General features: G+C 48.0%; 1 protein-coding gene across 2 annotated transcripts in view; it reads right to left on the bottom strand.

The window, feature by feature from the left end:
- The window catches only part of LOC135100756 (kinesin-like protein KIF13A), a 172,316-nt gene that overhangs the window by 11,503 nt on the left and 145,813 nt on the right, over positions 1-15,000 (bottom strand). Inside the window, exon 3 of one of the 2 annotated variants that reach the window (XM_064003998.1) lies at positions 8,246-12,673. The exons of the other annotated variant lie outside the window; for it this stretch is intronic. Within the exon in view, the coding sequence (XP_063860068.1) occupies positions 12,547-12,673 (127 nt within the window). The 3' untranslated portion in view covers positions 8,246-12,546. Of the gene's footprint in view, positions 1-8,245; positions 12,674-15,000 lie in introns of those variants that run through there. 2 annotated transcript variants of the gene reach the window in all.

Below are 15,000 nucleotides of genomic sequence, written 5' to 3'. Positions count from 1 at the left end.
CTCTCTCTCTCTCTCTCTCTCTCTCTCTCTCTCTCTTTCTGTGTGTGTGTGTGTGTGTGTGTGTGTGTGTGTGTGTGTGTTTCAGCTGTCAAAGTGATACAGATTCTCTTTCTAAGTTAAACTAGAACCTGGAAATAAAAAAAAAAAAGACAAGGTTGACAAAGATGAGGCAAAAAGGAGGAGGAGGAGGAGGAGGAGGAGGAGGAGGAGGAGGAGGAGGAGGAGGAGGAGGAGGAGGAGGAGGAGATAAAGACAGATGATATAAAGACATTATTACAAGAAAAAAAAGACATAAAAGTGTAAACGTTTGTAAAATGAATGCAGGAGGAGGAGGAGGAGGAGGAGGAGGAGGAGGAGGAGGAGGAGGAGGAGGAGGAGGAGGAGGAGGAGGAGGAGGAGGAGACGTAAGAAGAGGAAAGAGGGAGGGAAGGTAGGAGAGAAAAATTTACTACGGTAGGGAGGAGCGTGAGGACGAGGAGGAAATTGCTCCAAAATTTTTCCTCCAACAGTTGATAACGAAGGAGGAAGCGGAGAACTGGGAGGATGAGGAAGAGGAGGAGGAGGAGGAGGAAGGAGAAGGAGGGAAGGGAAGAATGAAGGTGAGGAAGATAAAGATGAAGGCTTGCTTTACTTCTTGCAAAATTACTTTTATTTTCCCTGTTTCCTGTAATTTTCTCATCTATTTGCTGTTTGTCTTCCTTCCTTTCTTCCTTCTTTCCTTCCTTCCTTCCTTCCTTCCTTCCTTCCTTCCTGGTTTTCTCTTCCTCTATCTTCGTTCACTGCATCCTGTCTACCTTTCTTTTGCTTCTACATGGCAAGAAATAGCAATAATAAAATAGTAGTAGTAGTAGTAGTAGTAGTAGTAGTAGTAGTAGTAGTAGTAGTAGTAGTAGTAGTAGTAGTAGTAGTAGTATCTAGTAATATAACTTTAGAAACTTAGCATCAGAGAGAGAGAGAGAGAGAGAGAGAGAGAGAGAGAGAGAGAGAGAGAGAGAGAGAGAGAGAGAGAGAGAGAGAGAGAGAGAGAGAGAGAGAGAGAGAGAGAGAGAGAGAGAGTTATTACTTGCCCAAGCCACCACTGCCACACCTTCTTGCTTTATATGCACTCCACCTCCACTCCCTTCATCCTGCACCACCTCTCACACCCTTCCACTCCCCCCACCTTTCTTTCATTCCCTCCACCCTCTCTTCTTCATTCTACTCAAGGAATCTTCACACTCTTCTTCGCCTAACCTAACCTAACTTAACCTAATCTAACCTAACTTAACCTAACCTAACTTAACCTAACCTAACTTAACCTAACTTAACCTAACCTAACTTAACCTAACCTAACTTAACCTAATCTAACCTAACCTAACTTAACCTAATCTAACCTAACCTAACTTAACCTAATCTAACCTAACCTAACTGTTCGACTCTTGACCAGCAGGGGCACAGGAAACGCAGGTAACAGTGCAGGTGTTTATTCACAGAAGGTGTGAACAGAGGGCTGGAGGTAGGTGATCTCCCGGCGCCAGGCCGCGCACTTCAACTTAACACTTATGACTGAAGCCTAGCTCGTTCACTCATACACGTATTCATGCCTCACACAAGTCTCGCTCATTCACTCGTTCACACAACTAGCTAACAACCACACACCTCCCCCGAGACATAAGGAAGATTCCTTATCTTTGTTATGGCTACCGTAACACATGAAACAAAGTTACAATGATTGAAGTACAGAAAACACGGTACATATACACAAAACAAACACAGCGTACAATGAACACGTACGACTAATCGTAGGTGCTACGGTGCCACCGCACCTGCAGTCGTCTCGGCTCCCTACGCTGTCGGCTGCTTCGACGCTCTGGTTGCTCTCGGCCACGGTGTACCCCGTTACCCTGATGCTCCGGGCTGCCGGGATGGTGGTGTTCCTCGTGACCCTGATGCTGAAGCGCTGCACCGCCATGAGCGGTGTGCTGCTCGACAGGAAGGGGAGCAAGAGGTCTGTGTGGGCGTAGGTGTCTTCTATTACGCCACATCACGCGACCGCTGCCCATCTTGATGAGGTAGTCTCTCCTTCGCCCAACAGCCACGATGACACCCAGGCGATCCCAGAGGCCTGTCGTGTGATCTTGAACGTCGACGTGGCCACCGAGGTGCAGGAGAGGAAGAGTACGGGCGGACGCGTCGTGGCGAAGTTTCGCTTTCTTCCTCAGTCGCTCTGCCTTGGCGTCGCACTCATCAGCAGCGCGCTGCCACTGCTGAGCGTATGAGCGATGATGAGCCGGGACACAGGACCTCATAGGATGACCGAAGAGGACTTGTGCTGGTGATCGCCCTTCCGCCCTCGGAGTGTTGCGCAGTTCCAGCAACCCGCGAGCGAACGCATCCTCGTCCAGGTGTCCCTGCTGTGTGGTCGTGAGGATCAGCTTCTTCACGGACTTGACCGCTGCCTCGGCGTGACCATTGGAGCGTGGATAATGAGGTGAAGATACACGATGCTCCACCCCCATCGAGCCAGGAAGCGCCGTACCGATGAAGAAGTGAACTGCGGTCCACCGTCAGTCCTCAGGAGAACAGGCACGCCCGTGTCGGCGAACACACCCCGAAGGACACGAACGAGCTGATCAGCCGATGCTGGACGTGAGCATGCAGCAGACACGTGAGGCCACCCAGACAAGCGATCTACATACACGAGGTATGTACGGCCTGCTGCGTGGAAGTAGTCTGCAGAAACTGACTCAAACACCCTGCTGGGTGTGTCCGTGTCCTGCCAGAGAGGTTCGTTGGCTTGGCTTGGTAGGAGTGGACGGCATAGTGAGCATCCAGAAACGACGTTCTCAACGTCTCTGTCCATACCAGGCCAGTACACCGTTTGTCGGGCCCGTCGCTTGGTGCGCTCCATCCCCTGATGACTGTCATGGAGTCGCTCTAGTGTTTCTCGGCGGAGGCTGTGAGGAATAAGAAGCCTCGGCCGTAAACCACCAGGTCGTCGTCTACGGCCAGCAGACTGCGCACCGGCCAGTACGTACGCAAGCGGTGATCGAGGTCGTGGCAATGATCAGGGAAGCCCTCGATGATGACGTTCTTGAGCAAGCAGTACTCCCCGTCTCTTGCTGCTGCGGCACGTACCATTTCCACAGTCTGATCCTGGAGTGGTGCTAAGCGGACGCCGTCCTCATTGGTGGCAGATAACGCTGAGATGACCGCTGAGTGGAGAGGGTCGAGGTCACCAGAAGTAGCAGCATCCTCTTCCTCCACTGGGTCCTGTACTGGAGCACGTGAGAGGGCGTCGGGCACACAGTGTGCCTTGATCACAGCAGCAGCGTGCCCCGCACGCTGCTGTGGCGTTGGGTCGTAGGAATGAGGCCAGCTGATCACTTCTGTGGGCGTAGATAGAGGTGGCTGCGAGGCGGTCGGGTACTTGATGGAGCTGTTGCCGGTGTGCTGTTCTTCCCTGCGTAGCGGTCGGATTTGAGCCGGAAAATCTTCGGGGAGGATTCCGAGAGCGATGGAATCGTACCAGCTAAGCAGCGCCCCCTTCACCTCCTTCACCACGCTCACAACAGTCTCAGCTTCCCTGTCGCCCAGTTGCAAGTGCGACGAGAAAGTTCCTACACAGGTGAGGGGGTGATTACCGGCAGCATAAAGTCCATCACCATCAGCGGGCGCCAAGCTGGAGGGCGGGATTCCAAGGAGTGTTGCCGTGTCGAGGCCAATAACGGTCGTTTCGGCCCCAGAGTCAGGAGTCCACGTAATCTTGTCTCTTCCAGCGGGATGTGTGGCGGTAATGAGCACCTGGGGCGCAGGTCGTGCCGTCACCGTCTTTGTGTATACGCCTGATAAGAGCTGGTATACACTGGCACTGGCTCCCCGCCTCGGGCCTGCACCGCGATGAGGAGAGACAGTTGAGGAACTCCTCGAAGCTCCTCGTCGTTTCCTCACTGTCTGCTGACATACACTCGCAAAATGCCCTCTTTTCCCGCAGTTACGACACACTTTATCTATTGCCTGGCATCCCCTTTTGTCACTGCGACAATCTTTGCCACAACGATAACAGCCCGTGGGGCTTGAGCCCCCGAAACTGCCCTTCCTGTAGTTCGAGACAGCGTTCACACCATGGCTCGAAGAGTGAGAGCCGCCCCTTAGTACTGCACTACACTGGTTAGCGCTCTCTGATGCTCTGCAAATATCTATGGCGTTTTCAAGGGTGAGTTTCTTGTTTTCCAGCATGCGTTTCAGAGCCACTTCGTCTCGTGTCCCAACGACAATTCTGTCACGCAGCTGATGGTTTATGCACTGGTCGCAAAAGTCACAGAAATTGGCGATTTCCTTTACAGCACATAAAAAGTCGTCAAAACCTTCTTGCGTTTCTTGCACGCGGGAGTAGAAGTCTCTTCTATCCATGATGATGTTGCGCTGGCTTCGCAGGTACTCACACATTGCATCGAGGATGGTTCTTAACTCCGCGTCTCTCGGTAAGCTTATCCCGTAGCGAAGTGTACGGGTCCACTCGTCGTCTAGGACAGCAGCGAGTGCCGCCCTCTGCTCAGCCAGGGAGAGACAGTCTATCCTGGCGAGGGTTACGTATCCTTCAAACTTATGGCGCCACGTGTCGAACTCACGTAAAGATGCTGACGCCGTTAAGTGAGGAATGATGGTGGCGGACGTCGGGAACCTCGCGCCCTGGGTAGACGTGCTGCGGGCTGTGGTTTCGCCTTCATTGCTCGCCGTGGTGCGACTGGGAGCTTGTGTCCCCACTCTCTCCAGCAGCTGGGTTAAACGCTCCTCGCGAGCCTGACTCTGCTCCGACTGTCGCGCTAGCAGAGCCTGACTCTGCTCCGACTGTCGCGCTAGCAGGGCAGCCAGCGCCTCCAACTGCTTCTCCATTCTGCGCCGTACCCACTGCAGCCTTGTCCTGATCCTACTCACTGCGCCATGTTCGACTCTTGACCAGCAGGGGCACAGGAAACGCAGGTAACAGTGCAGGTGTTTATTCACAGAAGGTGTGAACAGAGGGCTGGAGGTAGGTGATCTCCCGGCGCCAGGCCGCGCACTTCAACTTAACACTTATGACTGAAGCCTAGCTCGTTCACTCATACACGTATTCATGCCTCACACAAGTCTCGCTCATTCACTCGTTCACATAACTAGCTAACAACCACACACTAACTTAACCTAACCTAACTTAATCTAACCTAACTTAACCTAATCTAACCTAACTTAACCTAATCTAACCTAACCTAACTTAACCTAACTTAACCTAACTTAACCTAATCTAACTTAACCTAATCTAACCTAACCTAACTTAACCTAACCTAACTTAACCTAACTTAACCTAACCTAACTTAATCTAACCTAACCTAACTTAACCTAACCTAACTTAACCTAACCTAACCCTAACTTATAATCAAATAATAAATCTCAGTATCTTTTCCTCCCTCCCTCTATTTTCTCTTCTCCTCCTCCAGCGTCTTCCACAACCTTCCAGTCCTTTCCTCTTCTCTTCCGTGCTCCTCCTACATCTATTTTCCTCTCTATTTCCCTTCATTCTTCCTCCATCCATCTTTTCCTCCTATTTTGGCTATTTTTATTCCCTCACTTTCCTGCCTTCGTTTTTCCACAACCTTCTAATCTCTCCTTATTTCCCTTTTTCTTTCTCTTCTCTTCTCTTCTTTCTTCCTCATACTTTTATTTTCCTCCGTTTCCCTTATTTTTTCCTCCCTCCATCTTTTCCTCCTATTTCCCTCCCTCCTTCCTCGCCATTCTTTCAACTCCCTTCTATTATTCCCCATTTCCCTCCCTCCCCTCCTTCCTTCCCATTTTTCTATCTCTTTTCTTCCCTTCATTTTATTCCATCCTTCTCTTCCTCCTCTTCCATCAGCATCCACGTCCTCCCACCTCCTTTCCTCCACCCCTCCACATTACGCAGCAGTTTCCACACCCTCCCACTTCCCTTCCTTGTCCCAGTCCTCCATCCCTCCACCCAATCCACCTTCCCGTGACATTATGGGGAGGGAAAAGAAGGTGTGCTACAATGAAGGGGTTTTAAGCGACGTGAGAATACCCCTCCGTCCTCTCTCTCTCTCTCTCTCGCACCCGTGCCAACACTGTCTACATGAAAGTCCCCGCCCCCTGCCAAGCCAGACACGCGACATGGGTAACTTACTGAGAGGGCGGGGCAGGGAGCGGCAACGACAGGATGGATGGTGCGGGGCTTGACAGGGGCGGGGCGGGGAGGGGCGGGGGTGAGGGGAGTAACCTGAGAGGGGAATAATTTGCTAACAAGGTGTAAGTTTCCTGAATGCAGGGAAGTTATCCAGTGTGGGGAGAACCTTGGCGGGAGAGAGGTGACGGGTGTGGGAGAGGGGAGAGAAGGAAACGAGGGAAGGGAGAGAGGTGACGGGGGAACAGAGGGAAGGAAAAGAGGTGAAGGGAAAGGATAAGAAGGGAGGTGACGGATGGAAGAGGGAGAGGAGACAGGGAAGAGGAGGAGGAAGAGAGTGGAGGTGGAGGGAGAGAGGTGATGGGGAAGGAGAGGGAAGGAAGGGAGGTGAATGGAGAAGAAAGGGAGGAGGAAAAGGAGAGGAAGAGAGGTGATGGGCAGAAGAGTAAAGAAAGCGAGGGAGGAGGAGGACAGGGGAGAGGAGAGAAGAAGAGGAAGAAATGGAAGAGGTGACGAGGGAGAGAGGGGAGAAGAAAGGAGAGAGGAAGAGAGAGGGGAGATGAGGAAACATTCTAAAGGGGAGACACTAGACAAGAGGTGTGGAGTGCTGCTACCTCTCTCTCTCTCTCTCTCTCTCTCTCTCTCTCTCTCTCTCTCTCTCTCTCTCTCTCTCTCTCTCTCTCTCTCTCTCTCTCTCTCTCTAATGTCTCTCCGTCCTAGTTGACACGAGCACGCAGGACTCAAATGTAACTTCTGTTGGGGAGAGAGAGAGAGAGAGAGAGAGAGAGAGAGAGAGAGAGAGAGAGAGAGAGAGAGAGAGAGAGAGAGAGAGAGAGAGAGAGAGAGAGAGAGAGAGAGAGAGAGGGGAAACACGAGAAAGTAAGAGGAGACGGAAGAATGAAGAGGAGAGAGAGAGAGAGAGAAGAGGAAACTAAAATAAAGCGAGAAAAGGGAAAAATAAATAGAAAGAATGATGGAAGTGGAAAGAAGAAGATGACAAAAAAAAATAAGACAGAGAAAGAGAATGGAAAAGAGAGGGAGAGAAAGAAAGACAGTAGAAATGGAAGGAGAGATGAAAGAGAGGAAGGATGGAAGGGAGGAACAGAAGGAATGGAAGACTGGAACGATGAAACATGAAGAAAAAAAAAAAAAAGGAAAGGATAGGAAAAATAAGGAGACAAAAAAAATCGGAAGAGGGTTGAGACGAAGGTAGGAGGAAAGGAAAATGGAAGAGGAAAAGAGAGCAGAAAACAAGAGAGAAAGAAAAAAAAGAACTAAAGGAAGGAGTGGAATTAAAAGAAGAAAATGAAGAATGAAAGCAAGGGAGGAAAGCAAAAAATAATCAAACAAAATAAGGTATGTCAGGAAAGAAGTGAAAAGAAGAACAAAGGAGAGAGGAAAGGAGGGGACAGAAAGCAAGAGATGGAATGAAAGAGAGAAAGGATGATGGAGAGAAGAAAGGAAAGTGTACAGAACTATGAAAGAAGAGAAGAAAGCAAGGAGAAATGAGAGATGGGCTGGAAGAGGAAAAGTCGAGGGTGGAGAAGGAAGAAAAAAATAAATAAAGACGGAGTAAGGAAGGACTGAAGGAAGAGGAATGGAGAGGGAGACGCTTTGGGTTCAAGAGGTGAAAGATTCAATAGAGAGCAAGATTATGTGGGGGGTGATGAGAAGAATGTGTGATGGGAGGAAACCGTGGGAGTACGAACACACACACACACACACACACACACACACACACACACACACACACACACACACACACACACACACACACACACAAGACTTCAGGGAATTGAATGAATCTGACAATGAAAAGAAAAGAAAGAACCGCAGCGAAGGATGGCATTACAAAGGTTGCGATCAGGTGCATGAGAGAGAGAGAGAGAGAGAGAGAGAGAGAGAGAGAGAGAGAGAGAGAGAGAGAGAGAGAGAGAGAGAGAGAGAGAGAGAGAGAGAGAGAGAGAGAGAGAGAGAGAGAGAGAGAGAGAGAGAGAGAGAGAGAGAGAGAGTGAGTCAATTAATACCTAGAAATCGTAAAATGAGAAAAACAACAACGATGCAGTAAGAGGAAGAGGGAGAGGAAGAGGAAGAGGAAGAGAAAAAGGAAGAGGAAGAGGAAGAAGAGCAGCATGACCACAAGTTACTAAGAATTCCACACACTAACGGAGCTTCACGTAAGAAAGCAAAGTTATAGAGACAAATAAAAAAAACGATAAAAAGATAAAATTGCTGACTAACATAATTATACTCGTAACTCAAATAGATGGCAGGAAAAATTGATGTAGCGAATGATCGATTGAGTAAAACACTGACGACAGGTTAATCAATAGAAAAAGTGACTTAAGATAGTTGATTGTTCTAATAATGATAACTACCAGTAATAGAGGAAAAATGGTGCAACAAGAAGGCAGTTAGGAAGACGAAGGAGAGGAAGACAAAATAACAACAGTAAGAAGAGGACGAGGAAGACGAAGAAGAGGACAAAATAATACAGTACGAAGAGGAAGAGGGCAAAATACAAAAAAAAAGTCGACGAAGACGACGAAATAGAAGAAGAAAACGAGGACAAGGAGGAAGCACAGAAAATATAATGAAAACAATGAAGAAAAAAATTAAGAAGAATAACGAAGGACAAAGACGGGAAGGAATAAAGAGCAAAGCAAGGAAGAAGGATGAGTCAGCCCTCCAAGACCTGCCTGAATCACCTGTACAAGACGCCAGGTGTTCATGGGGCATTCACAGGTAAGCAGGTGGGCAGGTGAGTTCCAACCTGTGTACATATACTAGTCATGCTGCAGGTGTGTGTGTGTGTGTGTGTGTGTGTGTGTGTGTGTGTGTGTGTGTGTGTGTGTGTGTGTGTGTGTGTGTGTGTGTGTGTGTGTGTGTGTGTGTGTGTATGTAACATTTTTTTTTTCTAATTCGTTTGCTTGTAGACGTGGCATGTAGAACAGTCAGTCAGTCAGTCAGTCAGTCAGTCAGTCAGTCAGTCACAGAGTCAGTTAATCAGTCACTCCGTTAGTTAATTCAGTTACTCAAACATTCAGACAGTCGGTTAAAAAACATTAAATTACTCAGCCCATGACAGTTATTCACCCGAGGTCAGTCAATTATCCAATCAATCAATCAGTCAGTCAGTCCCTGGGCGTACATGACATCTCCGTCCTGCACCAATCAACCACTTACTCTTTCCATTTCCCTAACGAGTCAGTCATCAGTCTATCAACCAGTCGATCAATCAGTCAGGTTCTCTATTCTTGACACACATCTTGACTCACCTGTAGTAGTCATTCAATTAATCTTTCTAATAACCTAATGATCCTCTCTCTCTCTCTCTCTCTCTCTCTCTCTCTCTCTCTCTCTCTCTCTCTCTCTCTCTCTCTCTCTCTCTCTCTCTGAGCGGCGTGGTTCAAAGTCATCTCCTCGTCCCTTCGTTTGCTCGCCTTCAAAACTTCACTCGCGTCTCCATAATTCAGGGTCTTGAGGTTCCGGAGACACGGGAGAGGAGAGAGGGAGACGAGAAAGGTAGAGGAGAGAGGAGAGAAAGGGTCATGAGTGAGAGAGGGAGGGAGGGAGAGAGGACAAAGTATCATGAGTGAAGGAGGGAGGAAGGGAAGAAGCGAGGGAAATGAGGCTGAGGAGGGAGAGAAAGAGAGGGGAGAGAAAGAGTCATGAGTGAGGAAGGAGGGAAGATGAGGCTGTCCAGGTAAGGAATGAGTCAATTTAATAACCCCAAGGTCACGATATGAGCCATCACGCACACCTGTAATTACGCGGCATCGATCCTGAAACCGATGAGGAGACGACGAGAAAGTGGAATTCGGTCTCTCTCTCTCTCTCTCTCTCTCTCTCTCTCTCTCTCTCTCTCTCTCTCTCTCTCTCTCTCTCTCTCTCTCTGGTATCTTATCTCCACGTTTTATCAGATAGTAAGCATCGACCTCGTTCTTTCTGCTTCTACTGTCGCCGCCTCCGTCGCTACCGTCGCCTTTGATAAGTGACTACTACGCCGTTAGCTTGCCGAGAGAGCGGAAAAAAGCGAGGCGTGTAAATAATGCAGACAAAAAAAAGTTTAGGTAAGAGCATGGCGCGACACTCAGGTGGACGCGCAGGCAGGTGAGCGGCCGCCACCCAACGCAATGACCCTCTAAGCTCATGTAATGGGCTGCCAGCTCGGGACACACTCACGTTAATTAGTGGTGAGACGACCAGGTGAGCGCCTCCGACACCTGCCGCCTCTGCCTCCTCCTCGATGAACCTTACGCTTCTCGTTTCAATCTCCTTTTGTTTTTTATCTCTCTCTCTCTCTCTCTCTCTCTCTCTCTCTCTCTCTCTCTCTCTCTCTCTCTCTCTCTCTCTCTCTCTCTCTCTCTCTCTCTCTCTCTCTCAATTCAATATTATGCTAAGCCTTCACTTCACATCTCACTTTCACACATTCACGGGGCGCTGTTGTTCCTTTTTCAATCCTGGTTCATCTCCACCTCCTCCTCCTCTTCCTCCTCCAAGCCCGGCCCGGCACCGCCCTGTACCATACCATCCACACCTCTGAAACTCCCACTTCACCTCACCCTATCTCGCCACTCCATCTTGTCCCACAGTACTTCACCAAAACTCTCCACTCAGCCCTATTCCACAACCTCTACTCCACTGCAACCCCTAATATTCTTTACTCCAATAAAACCTTCCCACTCTATCCTTTCTCCATCTTCCCACTCCACCAAAAATCTCCACTCCTTCTTGTCCAAACCTCTATTATAACGCCCAACAATATTCACTCCACTAAAACTCCACTAAAAAATTCCCCACTCTAATCCCTCACCAGTTCTCCACCATACCACGCCCCACTGTACTCCGCCACAACTCTCCACTCCGTCCTGTAACCAGCTTCTACTCCACTGTAACTCCCCGCACCGCTCCGCCCCGCCCTGTCCCACAATCTCTACTCCACTAAAAGAGAGTAATTCATCCAGTAAATCGTCCACTTTTGCCGCACCGCCTGTCGCCTCCACCCCCAGGACGCCCCGCCGCCTTTGTTCCTTTTATTTTCCACCGTGTTCCTCCCCTCGCCTTGTGTCGCCCATCCGTCACTTCCGCGGGCGTGACACCTGACTGCTGCCCTCAAGCCCTCACGCGCCGCCATCGCTCTCTCCACCTCTTCCTTCCTCTCTCTTCCTCTCCCACTTCACACCATCCTCTCCAGCAAGATTACGTCCCGCGGAGCCTTGTAATCGCGAATATAAACTCGCCTCGGGCCTGCCGCGCAAAGGAAAGGTGAGAGTGAAGGAGGCGAGGGGCGGAGAACACTTGCCTTCTGTATCCTCAAAGTTTCGTGTCTTTTGAATATTCTTACAGGCTGTAGTGGAAGTTACTGGCGGTTTTCAAGGGTGTTCTCGTGATTACAATGATAGTTTCGTGTCCTTTGACTAATCTTACTGGCTTTAATGGATGTTTATTGGCGTTTCCAATGGTGTTTTCATGTTCAAAATGAGAATTTCGCACTTTTTAACTATTTTTACAGGCTGTATTGCAAGCTGCTGGGGGTCTTCAAGGGCGTCCTCGTGAGTACAATGATAATTTCGCGTCCTTTGACTAATCTTACGGGTTCCACTGGATATCATTATGGTTTTCAAAGACGCTCTCGTGATTCAAATGATAGTTCCTGCTACGGTACTCTTAACAAGCTCTACTGTAAGTTACTGGTATTTTTTTTTTCAAAGTGGTGATAGTTTAACAAAATTTCAGTATCAGTATTGGGGGAGGGAAAAAAAAAACATCGTAAGACCCCTACTTATCCGTGGCTTTTGAAACTGGTCTTGATGAAAGGTTGTGACGTTAAAGAATAATGTAGGAGGTTGAATAACACGTTTATCGAAGAAGTGTTTTGTCAGGAGGAGCCTTTCATCATGCCGCGAGGATGAAGGGAGGTCGAAGGAGAGGAAGGAAGAAAGACAAGGGAGGGGAGAATAGAGGCATGCTGGATAGAGGGAGAGGGAAGAAAGGAATGGAGGAAAGACTGAGGGGAGAATGAAAGCACAGTGGAGAGAAGGACAGAGTGACGAACAAAGAAGAAGAGGGACATGGAGGAGGAGAGAGACAGGAGGGAGGAATGGAGGCATGCTGGAGAAGGAAAGGGAGAAGAATAAGGCATGAGAGGGGGAGGAAGACTGACGAAGAACAATGGAGGAATGCTGGGAAGGAGAGAGAGAGAAAAAGGGGATGAGAGGAGGAAGACTGAGAGAATGAAGGTATGATTGACAAAAAGGGAGAGGGAGGAGAAGGGAGGTAAGACTGAGGAGGGGAGAATATAGGCATGTAGGAGAAAGAGAAAGAGAGAGAGAGAGAGAGAGAGAGAGTCGGAGGAAGAGGGGAAGAGGGGAGAGACAAAACCGCCCACACAATCACTCTCCCCTCCGCCCAACGCAAACCTTTCCGCCCCGCCCCTCCGCATCACCCCGGCCAGACTCAGCGTAAGGCGCCAGCGGGGAGGGGAGGCCGTGTGTCAGGCGTGGCGGGGCGGCGATAAACCTGTAATAAACCTGTGATAAACCTGTGATAACTTGCTGACTTCACCACTGCCGCCCGCCATTTATATCTATAGAGGGCCTTTTTAATGTGTGTGGGGAGATGGGGAGATGGGGGGGGCGCTAGGGTTCTTTTTTTTATCACACGGGGTATTTCTGGTGGTGGTGGTGGTGGTGGTGGTGGTGGTAGCGGTGGAACTTCACTATCAAAGCAATAACCATTAACACCACTATGACTTATTGACGGTACTTTGTCAACATTCCTGAAGATGTGGCTGGAGGAGGAGGAGGAGGAGGAGGAGGAGGAGGAGGAGGAGGAGGAGGAGGAGGAGGAGGAGGAGGAGGAGGAGGAGGAGGAGGAGGAGGAGAACAAGAACAAGAAGAACAAGAAGAAGAACAAGAAGAAGAAATAACAACAAAAAAAATAAAAAACAAAAAGAGAGAAAGAGAGAGAGAGAGAGAGAGAGAGAGAGAGAGAGAGAGAGAGAGAGAGAGAGAGAGAGAGAGAGAGAGAGAGGAATCGGTATGCAGTCCACACTTGTACACCCTCTCAGAAAACAAGCCCAATGCCTCCCTTTCTTCTCCCTCACAGCCTTCCCCCTCATGATAATCTGCCTCCTCATCGCTGCCCTCCATCACCGCCACGACCTTCCATTAAGCTCCACTAACGATCATTATCCATCCCTTCTGTACCGGGATTAACAACCATCTATCCACCGCCCCAACAGAACACAACCATCATCACCATCTGCACTACCATCACCATCCGTTCTCTCTTTCCTTTCTTCATCCTTTTATTTTTATTTTTTTTCTGTATATCTCTCTCTTCATTTTTTCCCCTTGATATTTGTTTGTTTATTTGATTTTTTCCTTTTTATTTATTCATTTTTTTTCGATGTCTTATCTTTCGACTTTTTAATTTCCTTCGTTTCCTTAAAATCACCATTCGTTTTATTTTTCCTTTCTTTATCCTCTCATTTTTTTCTCTCTTTTTCATTTTTCTCTTTTTTTTTGTTTATTTTCATTTTTCATTTTTTTATATATATATTTTTTCAGTGTCTTTATCTTTCGCATCTTTTCCTTCGGTATTTTTTTCCCCTTCTTGTTTTCTTCCTTTATTAATTTTGTTTTCTTTATCACCCGTCTTTCTCCAAGCTCTCATAAAGTACATATTTTCTTTCTTCTTCTTCTTCTTCTTCTTCTTCTTCTTCTTCTTCTTCTTCTTCTTCTTTTCCTCCTGTTCCTTTTCCTCCCTTACTAAAAAAAAAAAATACATACAAGGATTTAAAAGTATATTGATGTTTAGTTACCCCATTTAATCTTAATGTAAAACTCTCTTTCTCTCTCTCTCTCTCTCTCTCTCTCTCTCTCTCTCTCTCTCTCTCTCTCTCTCTCTCTCTCTCTCTCTCTCTCTACCCCGGGTCTCACTTTTAAAATACTGCAAGAGTGTAATACGCCAATATTTCCCGTCCGCCACATAAGGCCGGGATGAGTCTAACAATGGTGCAGCTCGAGTGCGTAAGTGGAGGAATCTGTTCTTGGGGAATGGTGGTGGTGGTGGTGGTGGTGGTGGTGGTGGTGGTGGTGGTGGTGGTGGTGGGAGAGTTGCTTGGGTTGGGTTTAAGTTATGTAAATATGAGATAGCAGAACAGAAGAAGAAGAAGAAGAAGAAGAAGAAGAAGAAGAAGAAGAAGAAGAAGAAGAAGAAGAAGAAGAAGAAGAAGAAGAAGAAGAAGAAGAAGAAGAAGAAGAAGAAGAAGAAGAAGAAGAAGAAGAAGAAGAAGAAGAAGAAGAAGAAGAAGAAGAAGAAGAAGAAGAAGAAGAAGAAGAAGAAGAAGAAGAAACAAACAAACAAACAAACAAAGAACGAAAGAAAGAAAGAAAGAAAGAAAGAAAGAAAGAAAGAAAGACAGCAACAGCAAACAACAAGAGAAGGAAGAAGAAGAAAGGAAGGAGAAAAAGAGGAAAAAGAAGTAGAAGAAACAAGAAGAAACAATATACGTAGCCATGAAGTGTGAAAAATCTCGTATCTTCCATGCATTTATAAACTACACCTGCATACCAACAAACAAACACACACACAAACACAAACACACCTGTATCCCTTCACCCCAACACACACACACACAGACACACACACCTTTACCCCCCACACAAACCCCTCCCTCATTTACAGCTGCACTCAAACACCTGTACATCACAAAACAAGGTTACCACAGCTACACTATGCCGTCCACCCTCATGAAGCACTACTATCGGTGTTGGTTAGACGAGAGTGTGGAGTGTAGTGGGAGAGAAAACACAGTCTGCGTCATCCCGTGTTTTCCCATC

Source organism: Scylla paramamosain, chromosome 5, assembly GCF_035594125.1.
Source record: "Scylla paramamosain isolate STU-SP2022 chromosome 5, ASM3559412v1, whole genome shotgun sequence".
Taxonomy (NCBI): Eukaryota; Metazoa; Arthropoda; class Malacostraca; order Decapoda; family Portunidae; genus Scylla; species Scylla paramamosain.
This window is presented reverse-complemented; position numbering and strand designations above follow the sequence as displayed.